Source organism: Scomber scombrus, chromosome 14 (assembly GCF_963691925.1).
Source record: "Scomber scombrus chromosome 14, fScoSco1.1, whole genome shotgun sequence".
Taxonomy (NCBI): Eukaryota; Metazoa; Chordata; class Actinopteri; order Scombriformes; family Scombridae; genus Scomber; species Scomber scombrus.
In genome coordinates, this window is record NC_084983.1 from 26,659,649 (window position 1) to 26,680,062 (window position 20,414).

Genomic DNA, 20,414 nt, shown 5'->3' on the forward strand with positions numbered 1-20,414 from the left:
TCGCAACTATGTTGATCCCCGAAGCAAAAAACGCATCAACTTGTCTGGTTTTGCCTTTTTTTCCATTTGAAGATTTGATGCTTTTCATTGTTTTATATTATTGTAAACTGGATATCTTTGGGGGGGGGGTTTTTGGACTGTTGGTCAAACAAAACCCAGGACACAGAAATGTGATTTATATGTTTCATTGAATGTTCTATGACTTGATTTCACGATTAATCAAAGTAGATTATTGGATAATGAAAATAATTGTTAGTTGCAGAACTAATTTGGTGATTTTATATCACTTAGTAGACAGCTGTAAGTATGTCAGCTCACGCCTGGCATTGGGATACGCCTTAATATGCATCTTGAGTGACCGCTTTCCTGCTCTGTATGCAAATAAACACGGATATCATTTCCATTGGTGGGAGGCAAACACAAAACTATTGAGCCCAAATGGAAATCAGACACCATGATTCGTGCGTACTCCATCCATGAGAATCTATTTAGCCTGTTTCTGAAGCTTCCTCTGGTTGTTTTGCAGTTTTAATATGATGCCCATTGGTGTGCAAATGAGTTAGTAGCCAGTTGAATACACGGACCACCTCTGCTGAATATGGCCTGAACAATCAGATCTCAATGCATCCCGTCCATTCACACCTGTATTTATAGCTGTGTCCACTTGTGTTTGGATCAGACAAGCTGCATTTTAATGACTGGTGTGAACAGTGGCCAGAGAGTTTGTGAGGAGATTGGAGCTCTGCCCATTTTCCACACCTGCTTGGTTTAAGGAAGTAGGGCATGGTTATTAGATTTGGGGTTTCAGAAGGTTTTTAATTGGGGGGGTCAAACGTCGGAATTGACATTATTATTTAATACTGTCTAAACAACTCGTGCCTTTGAGTCATGTAGGGTGTGTATGGGTGTGTATGGGTGTGTAGGGGAGAGGGGGGTGTTAGTAGGGATTGGCCTGGGCACAGGGAGTAGCCTCTCCTCCTCATTAACACAGCAGTGCACCTGTGATCACTCTGATATTCTCTTTGAGAGCATTAAGGTTCACAGCAGGGGATTTTGGGGGTGGGGGTGGGGGGGTTTGGGATTCGCCATTTTGATCCCTGTGAATTAGGTGTGGCACGCCCGCCCCGACAGCTCTACTCATGTCTGGTTAGATGGGATAAAAGGAGAGGGAGTGCACAAATAGGCCTTTGTTGTAGGGCAGGCGCTGCTTGAATGCTAATACAGTCGGATACAAACAGACACAGACCAACAAAACAATACCAAAAACAAAAGTTCAAACAAATATGAGCTGATATTTATGAGTTTGTGTGTGTGTGTGTGTGTGTGTGTGATTCATAGAGACATAGCTCGTCATCTCCTTTAAAGCTAATTAGATGAGATTTTAATGTAAATGAGGTGAAATTTGAGAATATTCCTACCGAGTAGATTCAGCCGGTTTTGCATAAATGATTACGATGTTATTGGATGTGAAAACCAGAGATGAATCAGACATCTATCACGTTGTTTTTTGCACACTTTCTCACTTTCTTCTGCTGTTTTTAAAATGTGTGCGATCTCCTTTAATGTTTTTAAAGGGGACATATCGTGCTTTTTTGTTATTTTTGTACAGTTATGATGTCGGATGTCTTTGTTAAAACTGGTCAAAGCTCTAAAACTTAAGGTGAACATATGTAAAAATGCTCCCTGAATATCAAAAGTCAGAGTTTCAGCCTAACGTCAGCAACAGAAGTCCGTTGCTAAGGTTACTCCGCGGGTTATTTGCGTTGTCCACTCGCATTTTTCGGATCGGATTCAGGCTCAAACGTGTATTTGAGGAGTTTATTTTTTGGGTAAAGAACGAGAAAAAGACGTAGAAATGCTACTAATACTGTTTTTTTATGTTGCCTCCAGAGCTGCAGGATGTGTGCCGAAATGGCAATGGGAAGCTGGCCATGGGAAGCTGGCCAATCAGAAGAGAGTGGGCTCATTGGGAGGGAGGCCTTAAAGAGACAGGAGCTAAAATGGCCTGTACTGTAAATCATGCAAAGATATTCCAAATGGAGACCCAGAATATAAATGGAGGCTTGAAAACTAAAATTTGTTAGTCAGCTTTTATCAAACTTGACGAAGTTTGAGAAGAGTTTCGGAGTAATTTCAATTATGTATTTTGTATGTACCATCTGCAATCCATAGTTCAGATCACTCTTATAATTACCAGACCTGATTCAGTCTCTACCAGACTGACTTTTTCAAATCAGCTAGCAGAGCTTTGGCTTTCTGCAGCCTGTCCTGTGGAGATTGAAATGGAAGTAATTACCTCACTGCGGGCCCTTCTTTTTTTTTTTCTGGATGGTTGACGGAAAGCTGATTTAGTTGGCACCTTGTTTGTAGCTCTCAAGGATATTCAGCGCTGTGATGACGGCCATGGGGGCTCGGATAAGAAGGCCTTTTGTTGGGAGTACAGCAGAAAGTCGGTGTGCTGTCGTCAGAGGTTTGATTGGAAAAAAAAGGTCTCCTATTTATAGTGTTAGAATAACAGTTGAAGCCTTATACCTGGCCCTTCTTACCTTAATGTCTCGTCTTTCACACACTTTAATATGAGATGAAGAAGGAATCACTGCCATTTCCAGATTCCATCTACCCCGAAACATGCTTGAATGTCATTTTTGCTTGACTTCAATCACTCGGCATGTTATTGAATGTTCGGTTAATCAATGGAAACGGTTCCAAAGCTTCATTTATCTGGTTGCTTTTAATGCCTGCATTTCTTTATAGGTCATGACATGCTTCATACTTGTGGTTGGTATTTAGACTAAACTTGGCAATCCATCCAGGGGGAAGGAAATCCAATCATGTATCCTTGAAATTATATTTATTATTAAATGGAAACCAAACAGAATTATATTCGTAGTTTCCCCGAGAACGGCAGCGTTGTGGTCAGCAGTATTTCTGGATTGTGAAACTGCATTTGTTCTCGTTTCCAGTAAAAAGCAGTAGTTTCACTGACTAGCTGTTCAGGCACTCAGCATTCAGATACTATATGATCATTTATGCACAGTCGTTATGGATGATTTGAGTCCGACTAGATAATCTATGTGCATGTTTTTAGCTGTGGGGTGGAGTTACAATCAATGAGGATCGCACCAACACTAAATGATATCTTAGGAAACAATTTTACTGCAGGCTCATTCCCCCAAATTAGTTTTTGTTCTGCTGATAGCGAAAGGAACCCCCCTCTGATGTAGACACAGTGTTTAGCCTGTTGACCTTTAATTAGTCATCCCATGGCTGCAGAGAAACCTGCGTGCCAGAGCCCAGCAGCTCTGAAGGGGGTCTATTGATGGGTAGTGGAAGCCGAGGAACAAGCTGCACTCACTGCTGAACATCAGATACAAGCATAAATAAAACATTCATGTTGCTCCTTTAATGAAGTCTCACCCAACGGGTGCGATGATAAAAAATTAATGGAACTGAAGAAGTTGCTAACCAGCGGGAATGATTAGGAATTTTTAAAAAAAAACAGTGTTGGTGGACTGTTTGTTGGAGTTTCGGAAACCCCAAAGAACAAGAAACCTTCCCAGCATGGCAATATGTTTTTGTAAGTCATATGCGGTTATGCAGTTTGATGTTTGAGAGTCCGAGGCAATTTCCGCAGATTTCTTTTAAATAACCTCAGAGTCCGTCTTGTGGACGCAATTAATGCAAAGATTTTAATTGCTATAAAAACATAAAAGAAAAAGAACATCCTATTACAAATAGGAATCTGGTTTGGGTGCATTTGATGTCAAAATTCATCATAGCCAGCTCTTTTTTTAGTAGTTATTTTATCTTTTCATTTGATATTTGGAGCATAGCGTTGCACTTTAGCTAGAAGTCGTCGTTGGTGTGCAGGAAGTTGCAGTGTTTTTGGTGATATATCATCAATCCCCCAATCCACCAACAACAAACTCTAAGGCAGATGGCATTTACAAAGCATCTTCATGACATGCAGACACTTTTTTGAGGGTTAAAATCAGTCATTATTCTAGTGAGAAATCATGCAGCAAAGTAAAAAAGGCAAAAACTCAACATACACGAAGGATTCATTTCAATCAACGTTTTCCATTATGTGTGTACGTCTCCTCCAACCAAAGCTACAAGCCAACATTTCCTCACCATATTGCACTGTGCCACCTGCTCTTTATAAACACAGCATGAGTTATATCATTTGACCCACTTTGGTGCATGCAAGACTGTTTGGAGCCAGAAAATGCCCAAAGAGTCACCACCAAAATTCACTACTACCCCATGAAAGGTACGATTCCTTAGTCTTATGAATCAAAGGCCATTTATCAAACCATCCTGACCTGACTTGAGTCCACCTCTACATTGATCACGGAGGGGGTGAAAACAGGGTCCTGACCTGGAGCTGTGATATGCTTTGCTGCATGAATGGGGGGATAATTGCATAAAGAGGTGCCTTTGAGGAGATTTGCAGCACTTCCTTATCGCTCTATGTGGAAAAAAAATAAATCCTGGTCCGTTCACCGCCGCTGACTGTCACCCGGGGAACGGGGGCTGCTGGGAGATTTGTGCCAGATGCTGCTTCTGAAAGCACAGCCGCATGAGTAGGACAAGGACCTCTCATCTGCACTGTAGGGCTGTATGTTTCACTGTGTGTGTGTGTGTGTGTGTGTGTGTGTGTGTGTGTGTGTGTGCTCTTTGATGTCAGACGGTACACAGTGTCCCCCAGGTGTTCACCACCACACAGGGGTTTGCGTATTGAGAAGTCCTCCTCCCTGTCATCCACACTTACATGCTAGCTTTTTACACCCTCCACCCTCTGAGGGACCTTCAGTGTCCACACACACACACACACACACACACAACTTTTTATTCAGGGACTGTCCGGGTCCTGAGAAAGTCTGAAATGTTGATCTAGTCTTATGTTCACACGGGTAGCTTAAAAAAAAAGAGCAGATTTTCTTTCCCAAAATGTGCATGTGGAATAAAATGTTCCACAGTTAAAGGGCATAAATAAGTAAATTAAGCAAAATAAGATGATGAAAAACCAAGTATAACCAGAAAGTTTCCACATTGATCATAAATTAGCTGTAAACTTGTTTTTCATATGATTGTAAAACCCCCAAAAAAAGTATTGGCAGAACAATGTTGGAAATGTTGCTCCGAGTTCAAATGTACAGATCATTTATTTACAGGAAGCGTTAATGATCTTCGAAGCATTCAGACTCATTTCATGGTTCAGCGGGCGTGTGAAGGATTAGAGTAAGTAAATGAGGCCGGTTTGTCGTGTCAGAGGTGATTTGGACTCTTATCTGTAGCAGAGCTGCAGGATCTACTGGAGGCTGTAAGCTGACAGCCTTTAATCGAATGGGGAAGCTTGATAATGGTGACCACTTTAGTCAGTGTCTGAGGCCATTGTTGTGTGACTGTTAGGTGCATAATGAGCGACTGTATGCGGATGCGGGAGCTTTTTTTCTGGAAGTGGCACACTCACTTCTCATTGTGTCTGTTATTTGTCTGATTTGTATTGTGTGAGTCTCTTTCTCAGTTGGATGAAAAGACCCATTTGTCATCTATTTAACTCGTTTGTATTCCTGTTTACATGCTCTCAGTCTTCTCTGTAAATGTTTAGATTGATTTAAAAGTGCCATATAATTAATTTTAAGACTTAACATTAACCACTCTGAGTTTGGCAATGATTCCCAAAAGACAGAGTTTGTGGCACCAGGTGGGATTTGTCGTGAAATCATGTAAATTACTTTATGACCTGAAGGGAGATTGTTTTTCATTTTACTACATAGAAAAAAGGGTTTTTTTGTGCAAATCGAGCACAAATGCAGCAGCATCCTATGTGCTTTTCAGTGGAGGCATTGTCATGTATGAGAAATGTGGTTTTAATTGTGGAGAAAGCATGTGTTGTATTTCCTCTCCTCAACTCCTTTACTCACAAAGAAGGAGAGGAAAAAAAGGTGGAAAGATATTGACCAATATATCAGTTGGGCTCTAATGACAATACATGCAAAAAAAAGGTATTTTTAGCCAGAGTAAGTTACACTACATGCACACCTGCTGCAGTTTATATGACTTGTTGTGACTTCAGGTGATGAGCTGTCTTTGCCTGTTTCATTAAGTGAATTGAACGGTCACTCATGCTCTTGGTTTATGTCTTATCTCCGAGTGTGCAGACTCTACTTTGTTCAGTTTGTCTCTATACCTAACAAGCTTCAGTCTGTAGATATCAGGCTGAAGTTTTGTCTTGAAACACAAACAGCAGCAGATGAATTAGTGAGTGGACTTTTCTTGCTCTGTCTGTGCTGAAATTCATGATGAAAGTCGATGCCTACGCTCTGCTCTGCTCTGCATAGCCCTGCTCTGCGTAGCTGTGTGGGAAAACCTGTGTTTTATGCCTAATGATATAATGATGACATTCTTGCAGGTGGTTCTTGTCTTTTTATTATTATTGTTGCACAAATAACATCATGAGTAATAACCACAAGCTTTGAAAACATCAAGATTTTAATGTTTAGGTCGTATCACCCAATCCTGGCTGCACTGAAATCAGTTTTTCTGGGTCACACAGGAGAGATGGATGTAGAGAAGGAAAACATGAGGTGGAAAAGCATTAATATTAACAGTTAGCATTAACAGTAACCCATGGGGGGGTTGATCTCCTGTATAGTTTAACCTAATTGCTGTTATACTGTTGTAGGCATGTAATAGTGACTAAACAGTGGATGATGTCACAGCAGACTTTAGTGCACAAATCTACCTTAGTGGAGGAGGTAATCTGCAGTTTGACATGTAATAACTGGTGAAAATCTCCTTCTCTCTGTCCCTTTTCTGACTGGGCCACTCAGTCATTTGGGCTTTTTTTTTTTTTTTGGCTGTCCAATCACAGGCCTGATCCTGTCAACACATCCAAATATTCTGCAGCGGTGTCTGAATGAATTAGCTCTGTATCACCCAGACACAGACAGCAGACAGTCACAAATATATGCACACACACACACACACACACACACACACACACACACACACACACACACACACACACACACAGGCAGGCAGGAGTTTGGTGTTGTCAGGGTCTGTAGATCATGGGTCATGTGTGTTTGTGCTGTAGTCCATGCAACATAAAGTCACAACAGAAAACAGATAAGACCGGTCCCAGGTTGGCTTTGGAAGCTAAATCCCCAGCAACCCCCCAGTGCTAATCGGATTAGCTGAAAAAGTTAGCAGCACGGCCCCCAAAGAGACGCAACATTTTTTTACAGACTTCAGTGACATATTTTGCTCTCGGGCCTCTCCGATAATCTGCTTCTCGTCGTCTCCGAGCTCCGTCTCTCACATCGTCTTTGTTGCAGTAAACAACTTCAGCACATCATGAACTGTTTTTAACCCTTGATTTGGAGATTGGAGAAAAATATCTTTAGGGTCAAATTGGTGTGTGTGTGTGTGTGTGTGTGTGTGAGTGTGTGAGAGAGAGAGGGAAGCGTGGGGATCTGGTCCACCCAGGTGGGGGAACAATGGCGCGCCTGACCCGTTGTTCTTAAAAAGGAATGGTTGGCTGAGCATAGACCAGAGCCAGAGGAGAGAGGGAGGGACAGAAAGGAGAGGAGAGAAAAAAAAATGAGTTGTGAAAATGATTGGTGCTGAAGAAGGGAGGGAGACAGGCTGGAGATCGGGGGGGGGAGAGAGAAGGGGAGCAGCCGGGCTGAATGGGGGCAGCAGGGTGGCAACTGGACCCTTAAAGCTCTTTTCATGCTTGGTCTGTTTCAACCAACGCTCCAAAACACATATGAGGCTGTTTTTTGCTGTATTTTTTCAAAACAAAGGAAAACCAGTCAAATAATGAAATGCTTCTTTTATGATTTTGACAGTCCTCTTTTTGCCCCTTGGTGTCTCATGATACTTATTTCTTTTTTTTGGTTTGTTTTCCCCCAATAAAATACAGCTGTACACCTAAAAGTAAACATTAATAACAGGAAACACAATATATTTTAATCATGTTTGACAGTTGAATATCTCTCTATCCATGTTTTCTTTGTTTTTCATGTTTATTTTTTTGTATTCTGTATTGTTTAGTGGTGGAAAGTAACTAAGTACATTTTAGAGGTGAAACATTTTAGATTAGGCAGTCTACAGAAAATGACTCAACAACTATTTTAATAGTTAGTTTAGTTAGTCATTTTTAAACAAAAAAGCTTCTGAAATGTCAATATTTTCTGGTTTATTTAGTCTTCTATGACAGAAAACTTAATATATTTGGGTTATGGACTGTTAGTCAGAACAAAATATGACATCAGGAGAAACACTGATGTACATGTTTCACTATTTTCTAACAAGATATATAATATACTGAAAATATAGTCATTAGTTGCAGCACTAGTACCACTTTCCGCTGCTTTATCAGCTTTATACTTCAATTTCACTACATTTCAGAGAGTAATATTGTACTTTTTTTTTTCTCAACTACATTTATTTAACAATTTAAATACCAAAATGATTAGAAATCACCTCAGTCCGACCCTCTGTGGGGGTTCGGGGCACATTTTTAAGTCAAATGCATCATTCTGCTGCACTCTGGGAGCAGAATTAAGAGGTTATATCTATAAAACATAAAAAATTTGTACTCTAAACAATTGTGTGCCTTAGTACAAACATGTTTGGCTCACTATGAAACTGTGGTGGCACAAATTACACTATGGTGGGCCTAGTCTATATAATTAATGGGAAACACTGCATTTGTTGATTGTTAGCATGTAAGAATCATAAAAGCAAGTAAATCCCCCTTTTTCTCCAACTGGGAGAATACAGTCTCTTTTTTTTTCTAAGCTGCCTTCAGAACAAAAAGTCAGGCAGTTAAAATGTAGAAATATCAAACACAAAGTGTAAGCAGAAGCAGAGACTCCACTGAACATCACACAATGATGCATGACGGTTGATGTGCATGTGGAGGAGGGGAAAGCGGTCCGTTACCATTTTGCATAACGACTCAAAAACCAGATTAGATAGAGAAACTAGACTTTTTTTTTTTTTTTTGGTGCCATCTTGTTTTCCTTTTTTTTTTTTTTTTTACTGTATGAGCTCGCCCCTCTCCAACAGCAGCCAAGTCCAACATGGCTTAAAAAGCAATTGGCTCTCTGAATCAACAGCCCAGTGTCAGACTGGCTAGCCTGCATTCCCTCGATGATGCCTAGGGAACTTGATTTTCTGGCCAAGAAGTGGTTTTGTGGTTACAGTCAGGCAGGCAGAAGGGAGATGAATATTATGCCATGTGCACAAGAAGCCTTTTCTTCTTTGTTCTGCAGAAAACATGGCATGCTGGCTCCAGGTTGGCCTCGTAGGACGGTCGGTCGGTCATCTGCCAAACACAATGCAGCTAGGAATTAAAACCGAGGTCGAGGGTCAACATTAGAATGAAACGCAGGCAATGATTAGAATTGATGTTGGGTTTCGAGTCGCAGTCGAAATTACTTTTACTTCTGTTGCGTTTGGCTGGTGAATGACATGTTACAGCACCTGCAGAGAAGCGGTCGAGATGATTTATGTGAATGTCTTTTTTTTTTTGAAGCGTGGGCCAAAGTGGAGCTGACTATGCACGAGAGCGTTGAGGTGTACCTGGGTGACTCGGCCCAGATCCCCTGCCAGTACAGCTTCACTGAAACCAACAATGAGCCCAGCTTTGTCATCATCCAGTGGTTTGTGGTGAGTACTGCTGAACTCTCTGTATAAACCACCGCTGTGTAAACCAACTACCCAGCTGTTGATGCATGTAGTAGGGCATGACGGATACAGGATTTTTGGGGCCGATACTGCCAATACCGATATTTGGGAGTTAAAAAACCCCAATAATGATATATAAGCAGATATATATATATACAGAATATGTACATAAATGCACTTTTTTTTGCAATGATCCTTCAAATCTACATGCCCAGGGACTACTTGCAATGCATCTCTCCTTGTTTTATTCAGGGTTAATGTTTAATTGCGCACTGTCTCTGTTTAAGTAAAAATAAAAATGACAAAATTAAAATGACAAATGTGGTTATTAAACACTTCTGACAGATATTTTATAGTTTAACAATAAACTTTATTGTATGAAGTGACATGACAGCACTGAGACAGTAAACTTCATTGGGAATTTAATCATTTTAATTAGCTATGAATAAAAAATGTAAGAAAAATAGACATTATATACACCATGCCGATGTATCTGTGATAGGTCAATATCAGCTGACTGATATATCGGTCAGGCTCTAGCATAAAGTAGCATTCAATAATTCGGGTCAGGGAGAGGCAAGATCATTTTCTAGTTCAAGCATTAGACTTTTTTATTTCCTGCATCAATGTTCACAGAAAAAAAATGAAAAACAAATTAAGACAAATTAATAAAAATGAACAAAATACATCAAATAAAAGGATGAAATCTGGCCACAAATGTTCATAAAGGGTTAAAATAACACTAATGGGCTCCAGATATTAGAGGTGATGTTGCTTCTCCTCTTTCTTCATGTGAAATAAAGTAGCACCTCCACTGATGTCAGATGGAATGATTTATGAAATATAATATTTATATGTAAGATAAAGTTTCAGGGTAAAATAAGCAGATACAGCATTGCAGGAAATGCCATGTATCAACTGAGTGAGTTGCTTATTCCAGCCATCGTTAAACACATTGAGACGGTGATGGATTGATAGATCACATCATCACATCGTTTTACTTTGCAGTAATTAATCAGAGCAGCATGTCACGATGTTGTGCAGATGTGTGAGGAGAAAGACTTCAGACAGCCGGCTGCGGTTCATTTGTTAATCACCAGCTGGACACTCGCTTCACTCAATAGAGTTTGCATTCATTTGAAGTTAGTTTATAGTGTGAAGCCTATTTATTAGACAAGTCTGAGTCACAATATTAACCCAATATATGACATTTCACGTGGTAAAAGTAACGTTTTTCTCTTCTGCAGAGAATTGTGGGTAACAGCTCACGGATGAGGATCTTCTACGGTGATAACAGTCACGACATGGTGGACAACAACACGATCTACAGCGGACGCATCAACGTGACTTCAAACGAGCGGGGATCGCAACTCATCATCCCGGATGTCCGGCTCTCTGACGAGCGGGAATTCGTCTGCCAGGTTAACGGGCTGGCTGCCGGGAACGCTGAGGGCAAGACTCACCTCAGAGTGTTTGGTGAGGAAAGGCAGAAATAAAAAGGGTAGAAAAACTATATGTTAAAGGAAGATTAAAAGGCTTAAAAATGTCCCAGTCACTTTTTAACCCTTTGTAGGTCTGCTCAACCGTTTAGTAGAGGTCACTTTGTGTCATGATATCTGATCAAAAACAAAAATCTATTGAACCCATTTAACTTTTAGGTCAATCTTTACCACTTGTATGAGGTATGTAATGCACAGACAGACCATCAGATTGTTCTATGGTTGCTATAGATACAGGTTGTTCTATGGTTGCTATAGATACAGGTTGTTCTATGGTTGCATGGTTGCTATAGATACAGGTTGTTCTATGGTTGCTATAGATACAGGTTGTGCTTTAGTGTATAAACGAAGAATAACACAAATCACTGCTGACATCAGAGATCCTGCTGGAGACATTTTTGAAGTTGAATTTGATTTTTTCATCTTGTACATGAACCGAATGAGTCTCTAACATGTTTTTAAAATAAGTTTTGAACAAATGAGGTCTGTAAAAACATGAAATTTAGGGTCAATGAGGAAAAAAAATCCATGTTTTATGTTGTCATGGCCTCAAATAAGTAGTAAAAGCAAAGAAATGATTTTTTAAATAGCACTGTCTTGGTGTGACCTACAAAGGGTTAATAATGATTAGTTTGGACAACCCTACTTTTACCATGTCGATAATTAGTGCATCAGTCTATCCACTCAGTGCTTTGTCAGTGCTTCATTATCAAATCCACTCTGCTCGCTTAATGAGAGAAATCAATGAAACTCCTTTCCACGTTTTCTCTTCTACTTTGCCCCCATGGCAGTTACTCACACAGTCGAAATTTGCGCACTACACAAGTACGTAATGTACACAGTGTACTAGCAGAAGTATGTGATTTGAGACACAGCACATGTCATTGTTTTAAGATGTAGTTCTTAATTAGAAATGATTCTTCTTCTGGTCCAGCTCCCCCAGAGCCTCCAGTGATCGAGGGCGTCCTTAACGGGATATCGGTGACCAATGAAATGCCGTCTAAGGTGAGTCTACTTAAGCTCAGACGATACAAAGATGGAACCAATACAGAAAATATTCAGTATAAGTATTAATGCTGCAGTGTCGACCTGCATGATATATACAATAAAGATATGTTGATGTGACTCTCACTCCAGGTGGCTTCATGCGAGGCTCGAAACGGCTTCCCGAAACCCAACATCACCTGGTACAGAAACAACATACCGCTGACGACTTTACCAGGACGTAAGTATAAAACTGTAGATGAGCCATAGTAACAACAACACTCTACTGGTTTCCTTTGGTTTAAATCCAGAAAAGAAGAAAAAAAACCTGCGATATTGTTTGTAAATCTTAAAGCGATGGTTTCGGCGTAATTTCAACCTAGCGTCATATGCACCATGACGTCTATCTAATCACCGCCTCAGCCCTTTTTTTTCATTTGGTCGCAAAATAGTGGAGTTAGAGCTATCAGCCGAATGGCTTAGTACAGGCGCTAACGGAACCACCAGTGTATCTCGTAAATTACCCCACTAATAATGCCTGGATTGTTATCAAACTTCTACAGTAGTGCAAATAGGGTCTTTACCAGGCGGGGAGTTCTGGTCCTCTGAAATGAGGCCAACGCGGAAGTAACTTAAAACTGCATTCTATCAAAAGGCCACCAGGGGGCGACCATTTTGGTGTCAAAAGGTCTTCCGTCTCTATACAAGTCAATGGAGAATTCACCAACTTCTCACTTGATTTCTAACCTCAGTAAACGTTTTCAAAATGTGTTTATGGTCTCAATCGCTAGTTTAAAGCCTTCTTCAATGCAGTATGATGTTCATTTGTGAAATGTTGGCCTCCCTGATTTTATATTTGACGATATAGCAGGGTATGCATTAGGGCGTGGCTACGTCGTGATTGACAGGTTGATTGGTTCACAGGTTCAGGAGGGCGCCTCATACCCCTCCTGATGCCCATATAAGTAGAATCCGTGTTTTTATTTTTACCCAGCACCGGAAATTTATACATAATTTATCCACATTTTCTAACATTTCATTGACAACACGATTAATACGTTAATTTAATTTTGCTGCTACATGCCAGATTTGTGAAAACCAATATGTTATTTACACATTCCAGAAGTCACTTGATCACATGATCACTCTTTTGTAAAAGTCAAAATGCTCATTTGGGGCCTCTGATGTTTGAAAACTGATTTAAATCTAGTATCAGTACTGGTAGCGTTGCTTTATCGCATGCTTCTGTTGACTTGTTGATACTCCAGATGTGAACGTGTTGACCCTGGTGACTCGGGAGTCCACCGCCTACTACTCCGTCCAGAGCACGCTGGATTACAAGGTGATTAAGGAGGACAGAGATGCTCATTTCTCCTGTGAGGTCAGCTTCTTTGTCCCTGGAGCCATCAGGACGGTCGAGTCCAACAGCATCAACATCACCGTTCACTGTAAGTTAACGCTGAGCTTTCCTTTTTATTTGTGTAGTATTTAAATCACTCCTCCTTGATTGACAGTGAAGATACAGCAGCACCACACCTCAACCACACCTCTTTTGGCTTTTCTATAACGACCTAACCCTCCTATCCTCCCTGCTCTTTTGCCTTGTTTCTCCTCTCCCTCCTTTCTCGTAGGATATCTGTTCAGTATCATTATAACACAAGTGTAGGGACTATGTGAGCAGACTGTTGAATTTAATCCTGCTGGTTGCATCATTAAAGGAGGATATTTGTTTTGCAGTTACACACAACTTATGTTAATGCATGAGTCAAACAACAGGAACACCTACACCAATGCATCCACTGTAGTACTGGTGATCATTTGTAAAACTTGAGAAAACATAGTGCTAGGAGGAGGTATTTTTTGTCCAGTTCAACCAATTTGCTGTCTGCAAACCCGAGGACAGTTTTTGGTTATTATGGAGGAAAGGTAAGAATTTTTTGAAACAGGAAAATTGGCATTGGCTGGTTCCTCTTGGTCTCTGCAGTGTTGTTGCTTTGATAATTAAAGTTAGACCAATACATCACTGTACAGAAATACTAAACCAGGTTTTAAAGTCATAAAAAAACCAATGCAACCAATTCAAGTCAATTCATTTAATTGTGAAATGTCCCCTTTAGCATCAGTGTTGGCCATTTTTTAACAATGTAAATCTATGGGATCTGTATCAAGATTGATTTATGTTAAAAAAAGAGATATATCGTCTGATCTTTCCCCCCCAAATATCAATATCAGTGTATATTCATTTTATTTACTGCTTATTCTCTAGAGTGTCGTGGATCCAATCTCATTAACATTGAGCAGGAGGTGTGGTACAACCTGGTCAGCTCGCCAGTCAATCACAGGGCTAACACACATATACAGACAGGCAATATGAGTTACCAATTAACCTAACCTGTATGTTTGTGGGAGGAAGGCAGAGAAAGAAAAAAAGAGAGAGAACCCACATGGGGGCAATGGAGAACATGCAGACTGCACACAGAAGGGCCCCATCTGGTCAGCAGGACGCTCTCGCTGTGAGGCCACCGTGCCACCTAATATCAGTATTATTCAGGCTATTGATGATATATTACTCCAGTAAAAGGGTTGTTCCTACGTGGTTCTTACCGCTCCACCACTGAGCCAGTTTGTGGCCAGAAAGGACAACACCAGAACCACAAGCTCTACATTTAGAGTATGTTTTGGATGCTCTGCCTTTTATCTCTGAGCAACACACTAATAGTGCACTCTCCCTGCACATATAATGACCTGTAAAACCCTTTATCTGTTCAAAAAAACCTCTAAAACACAACACTAGAACTGTACCCATAACTAAATCTGCAGCTTCCTGTGTGCATCACCTTCAGATTCTATTGTTTACATTGCTTTTACTCACTTTTTGTATTAATAATCTGCTATTTATAGTTCTAAATGTAATGTTTATTTTGCATTATTGTTTCTTGCTTTACTCTTAATTGTGTGCTGCACCCATTTACATTGCAGTGTGAGCTAAAATGTTAGTTGATGTTTACTGTCCCTGCCAAATAAATCTTTAAATAAACTAATTTACACGTTAAATTCAGTTAAGTCATCCTGAAGATTTCTCCTTAACCTTTTGACCCATACTAAACGACCAAAAGTCACCTCACATCTTAATTAGCTGCACAGATTTTGACGATTCTTTCTCTAATCCTCATGGAAGTGCGATATGAAATCACTGATTAGCCTTTAATTTTCCTCAATTAGTCGATTAATCAGACTGTAAAATCATCCAGTAACATTTTAACAGCCACATCATTTCTCTGTCGGACCTTTGTGGTGTGAAACTGTTTAGTTAGCGACACTGTGGCAGGCAGAGCCAAAACGCAGTCAGGGCTGTCAGCGTTATGGAAATGGCCTCGTAAAGTGACTTTAGCTGCTCGCTGAATAAGCCTGCTTAATTTGATTTCTTTCTCTCTGTGTGTGTGTGTGTGTTTGTGTGTGTGTGTGTGTGTGTGTGTGCCCAGATCCCACCACCATGGTCGAGCTGTGGAAGGAGTCGCCCCAGGGCTTGGTCAAAGAGGGGGATATGGTGGAGCTACGTTGCCAGGGCGATGGCAACCCCCCGCCGCCCTTCATTTTCAACCGAGAACAAGTAAGAATTGAAAGCCTTTTTTCTTCTCTCACCCTAAAAAAAAAAATCCCCAAGAAAGAATGGGTGACATGCAGGAGACATGTAGGGAATGTTTTTGATATGCAGAGCTCACAGGGCCCCCATGCAGACATGAGTGTGCAAGGTCTGCGGAGGCTCTGTCAGCTCTGACCCTGCAGATCCAGGCTGGGGTTTGAGACCCGGAGGCCACAGTGACGGGGCTCATGAGTCGGACTCATTCCCATGTCAGACACTCATCCATTGTGTGAGCGCACAATAAAGAAACCCAGCTGACTGCCAGTTTAACTTCTCCTAAGTGGGCAGTGGAGACATTTGGTTCGTGGTGGTTGTTGTTGTTGTCGTAACCGCGACTTGTGAAGCAACTGCGTAATCTTAGCTGTTAAAAGGAGCTTTGTTTGTTTCATTGTGTTTTTGCTCTTTTTTTAACAATCTGGTGTCCAATTTGAATAGTTTTGGCTATTGTTCTGTCGTGTTGTTGTTTTTCTCGCTCATACAAAATGTAGAGATTCAACGGCTCTGCTAAAACACTGCTACTGTCTATATAACAGGGGTGTTAAACATACGGCCCGTGGGCCAGAACCGGCCCACCAAGGGGTTTAATTTGGCCCCACTAGATAACTTTGTATGAAAATCGCAGTTTTTTTTAAGAAAAAAGCTGTTCTCACTTATTTTGACTTTGCATTGCCAACATGATTCAGATTTGAGGGACAGATTTTTTTATTGGTGGGTTTGGACACATTTTTTCAGCCCCATACGGTTTATTATAGTAAAGTTATAATATGTTTAATATCAGATCAAATTAAACTGTACATGGCAGCTGAATTAAAATGAGTTTGACACCCCTTGTCTATAAGGAGTATAAGTCAGTAAGGGTAATTATCAGGCGGGGAGTTCCGGTCCTCTGCAATGCGAACGCGGAAGTAACTTAAAACTGCATTCTATCAAAAGGCCACCAGGGGGCGACAGTTTTGGTGTCAAAAGGACTTCCGTCTCTATACAAGTCAATGGAGAATTCACCAACTTCTCACTTGATTTCTAACCTCAGTAAACGTTTTCAAAATGTGTTTATGGTCTCAATCGCTAGTTTAAAGCCTTCTTCAATGCAGTATGATGTTCATTTGGGACATTTTGGCCTCCCTGATTTTATATGTGACGATAAAGCAGGGTATGCATTAGGGCGTGGCTACGTCGTGATTGACAGGTTGATTGGTTCACAGGTTCAGGAGGGCGCCTCATGCCCCTCCTGATGCCCATATAAGTAGAATCCGTGTTTTTATTTTTACCCGCCATGCACCGGAAATGTTCAAGATGGCGCTGCTCAGATCCGATACTATTGGCTTCCAAGCAGCAGTCCACAAACCAATGGGTGACGTCACGGATGTTACATCCATTTTATAGACAGTCTATGGTTATTATACACCAGAAAACAGAATTATTGGATAGTTCGAGAGGCTATTCTTACCAGTAATGGGGCATAAATAGTAAGGTTTAAACTTTTGGGTGCTCATAAAGGAAATATGTTACCTGAGGCAAAAGAGTTTATCCTCTGGTGATTTGCACGGCAGCTTTCTTTGAGATATTATATGTACAAGTGCAAATATCAGGAGAGGTTATCACAGTTCATCTCGTAAAGATGATGTATGACTGTAGTTCATTTCAGGCCAAAACATTCAGTAGATTCACTGAGAGGCTGACAAATCAACATCACTAACAAGTAATCAGAGAAGTAATCATAAACAAGTCCAGAAACATTTCGCCGGTTTTTGTCTAAAATACTTTGAGTGAAATTAATGAAAATATTTACGTTATAACTCAAACTGTCAGATGTTTATGTTCACGAGGTTCAGCGCTCAACAAGACACACTCACTGTAGTTTTACTCACTGACTGTTTTTTTAGTGCAATAAACATTTCACTATAGAGAGTTAAACATTTAGGATTAGGGTTTAAAAGCTGACTCAGCCACTTGTGTTTCTATGTAAAGGTCTCAGCAGTGAAAGTGGTCCGTAAATCATCATGATGATGGTCAAGACTGTGGGAAGAAGTCTCAGACTGTTAAAACAAGGTTTATTAAAAGTTAGAGTAAAAAACGAGGTTAAAATAGATTCAAAGATAAAATAAAGGTAAAATGAAATAAAAGAGATGAAGTTTAATAAAAGCAAGATTAAAATTAGGTTAAGAAGAGATTAAAGACGAAAGAAACATGAATAAAATCAATAAGAAGATAAAACTTGTTGAATGATATTAGTAAAATAGCAGAAAATAAAGCATTAAATGTCACAGTCAGGCAACAAGTAGGCACAAGATTGACCACATTTACTTAAGTGAGAATTACAAAAATGAAGGAAAGGTAGTGGCAGATGTGTAGCAGGAGTTATATAAGGATTAGAAAAATATAAAAATGACAAAATACAACAGAGATACATTTTAAACATTCATAGTATCACCAGATTAAAGAAAACAAACAAAAAACTGGTAGATTAGGATTAAGAGTCATACTTAAATGACCACATATCTGCCTCCAAATGATGTCATTGCATTACATTTTAGGGATGTGCAATAGATAAACAGTACAATTATAAGGGCACTTAGTCAATAAATGCCATATTTAAGATAAATATTCAATATAAGCCACATTATTTTATAAAACCATTGCAGGAAAATCGCAACCAAGTCAGGATTTTCAGCCTGTGTTTAATCGCTCTCTGAAGGACTCCAGATTAATATAGATTATATGATTATAAGATTATTTAATTATAAGATTATATGATGTACGACTTATATATTCTCTCTTATCTTTTATTAAATCTGAAATCTTTTGTTTTTATCATCCTTATTTTCTCTCGTGTGCATTGATCTCAATTTTGTCTTCATCAACTCTGAAGTACTTTGAACTGCATTAACTTGTATAAATGATGCCATATATATATAAATAAAGTTTGATGTGTTTGTTTGTCTCAGGAGCCTGATCTGGACTTGGAGAGCCGCGGCGATGTTTTGATCTTGACGCCCGTGTCACGGAAAGACAGCGGCATCTACCAGTGTCGCCCTCTGGACACCGATAGCTTCAACGAGGTCAAAGGGGAAATGCAGCTCACTGTGCACTGTGAGGAACGAGCACACACACACATACACACACACACACACACACACACACACACACACACACACACACACACACACACACTGAACCTTTGGGAAATTTGCAAACTTAGCACTTCCACCATGCTAACTTGCTAGTTTTGATAAATTCAGTATAATGTACATTTCCACAGCACTAACTTCAGCTGTAGGATAAAAGAGTCGTGTCTTATTCCCATCTCTGCTGCTCTTCTTTAAAGACTGTGTAAAGTGAATTCAGACATTTTCTTCATCATAAATGTATTTTCCAAAAAAGGTGTAAAAAGCATTTCAACCATTTAGATTTGAATTGTGGAGCTAGGCTTCACAAACTGTGTTTCAAGATTTCTGTGTCTGGATTTAATGGGCGGGTCTGAAAATTTAGTATAAACCCGCCCCTGCTGCTGTAGAGGTATAAATACATTCAGCGCACACTACTACTACAGTCTACAGTTAGCCAGTTAGCTGAGTTAGCCGCTGATTTAGCCGCCGAGCTAGCTGACGAGTTAGCCGCTGAGCTAGTTGCTGAGTTAGCAGCAGAAAGCTCTCGGGCCTAGCGTCCATGTTTCTGGTAGAGGTGACTTTGATTGACAGGTGACACTTGGTAGGGGGCGGGGCTTCAGCGAATTCGGCGGGCACTCCCACAGTGCTTGGGAGCAAAGACAGCAGGCAGACTTTTACACAACTGTGAAGCCTAATTTCATATATTTGGCGATTTTTTTTTAATCATTCAAATTTGGCAGGGTGGTTAACAACACACTTTTCTGTGGTATGTCAAACTCAGAACACATATTTATTCTTACTTTACTCAGACTTTAACAAAAAATATTGTTGTAACTCACAATTTGATTCCCAGCATACTGTCTTGTTTTGTTTTGTTGCTTTAAAATTGAACTTTTCCCACACAAATGTTGACTCTCTGCATCCCCTGTGCCTTGTCCTGTCTCGTCTCGTCTCATCTCATCTTCTGCGTGTTCGTTGTGTTCAGACTTGGACCCGGCTGTCGTCGTACCCAAAGAATCAGAGGTGATGCTCAGAGGAGAAGATCTGACCGCCACCTGTAACGCTCTGTCCTCTCTGAAAACATCCACCGTGTGGTACAAGGTACGTAACGTTGTGTTTATGTCTGCAGCAGCATTAGATTATATGATGTCAGATTAGACTAGAAGGATGAAAAGATGGAGCAAAGATGTCTAAGTGTATGTTGTCTGAACAGTCTGCAGGTCCAGAACTGTTGTTGAACTCAGGTTTATTCCTATTGTGTAACCAGAGAGAGAAAAACACTGCTACATGGATTTTATCTAGACAACAACACGTCTGACCTGAGAGAAAGATGAACTTAAGAGTGCAACCGATGAGAAGATAAGATGGTGAATAGGGAAAAATGTGTTAAGCCAGCTCAGTCTCTCACTAAATCTCTGAAATCTCAGTTTACAACTAAAGTTCACATTACCAAACAATATTATGATGTTTTTT

The 20,414-nt window shown here is 40.2% G+C and overlaps 1 protein-coding gene across 1 annotated transcript in view; it reads left to right on the forward strand.

Moving 5' to 3' along the window:
• The first annotated feature begins 2,394 nt into the window (after nt 1–2,394).
• mcama (melanoma cell adhesion molecule a) overlaps nt 2,395–20,414 on the forward strand; it is a 30,493-nt gene continuing 12,473 nt past the window's right edge. Inside the window, exons 1-9 of the mRNA XM_062432557.1 lie at nt 2,395–2,470; nt 9,557–9,690; nt 10,956–11,184; nt 12,142–12,212; nt 12,345–12,432; nt 13,460–13,639; nt 15,674–15,801; nt 18,780–18,924; nt 19,927–20,042. Of these exons, the coding sequence (XP_062288541.1) occupies nt 2,395–2,470; nt 9,557–9,690; nt 10,956–11,184; nt 12,142–12,212; nt 12,345–12,432; nt 13,460–13,639; nt 15,674–15,801; nt 18,780–18,924; nt 19,927–20,042 (1,167 nt within the window). The remainder of the gene's footprint in view (nt 2,471–9,556; nt 9,691–10,955; nt 11,185–12,141; nt 12,213–12,344; nt 12,433–13,459; nt 13,640–15,673; nt 15,802–18,779; nt 18,925–19,926; nt 20,043–20,414) is intronic.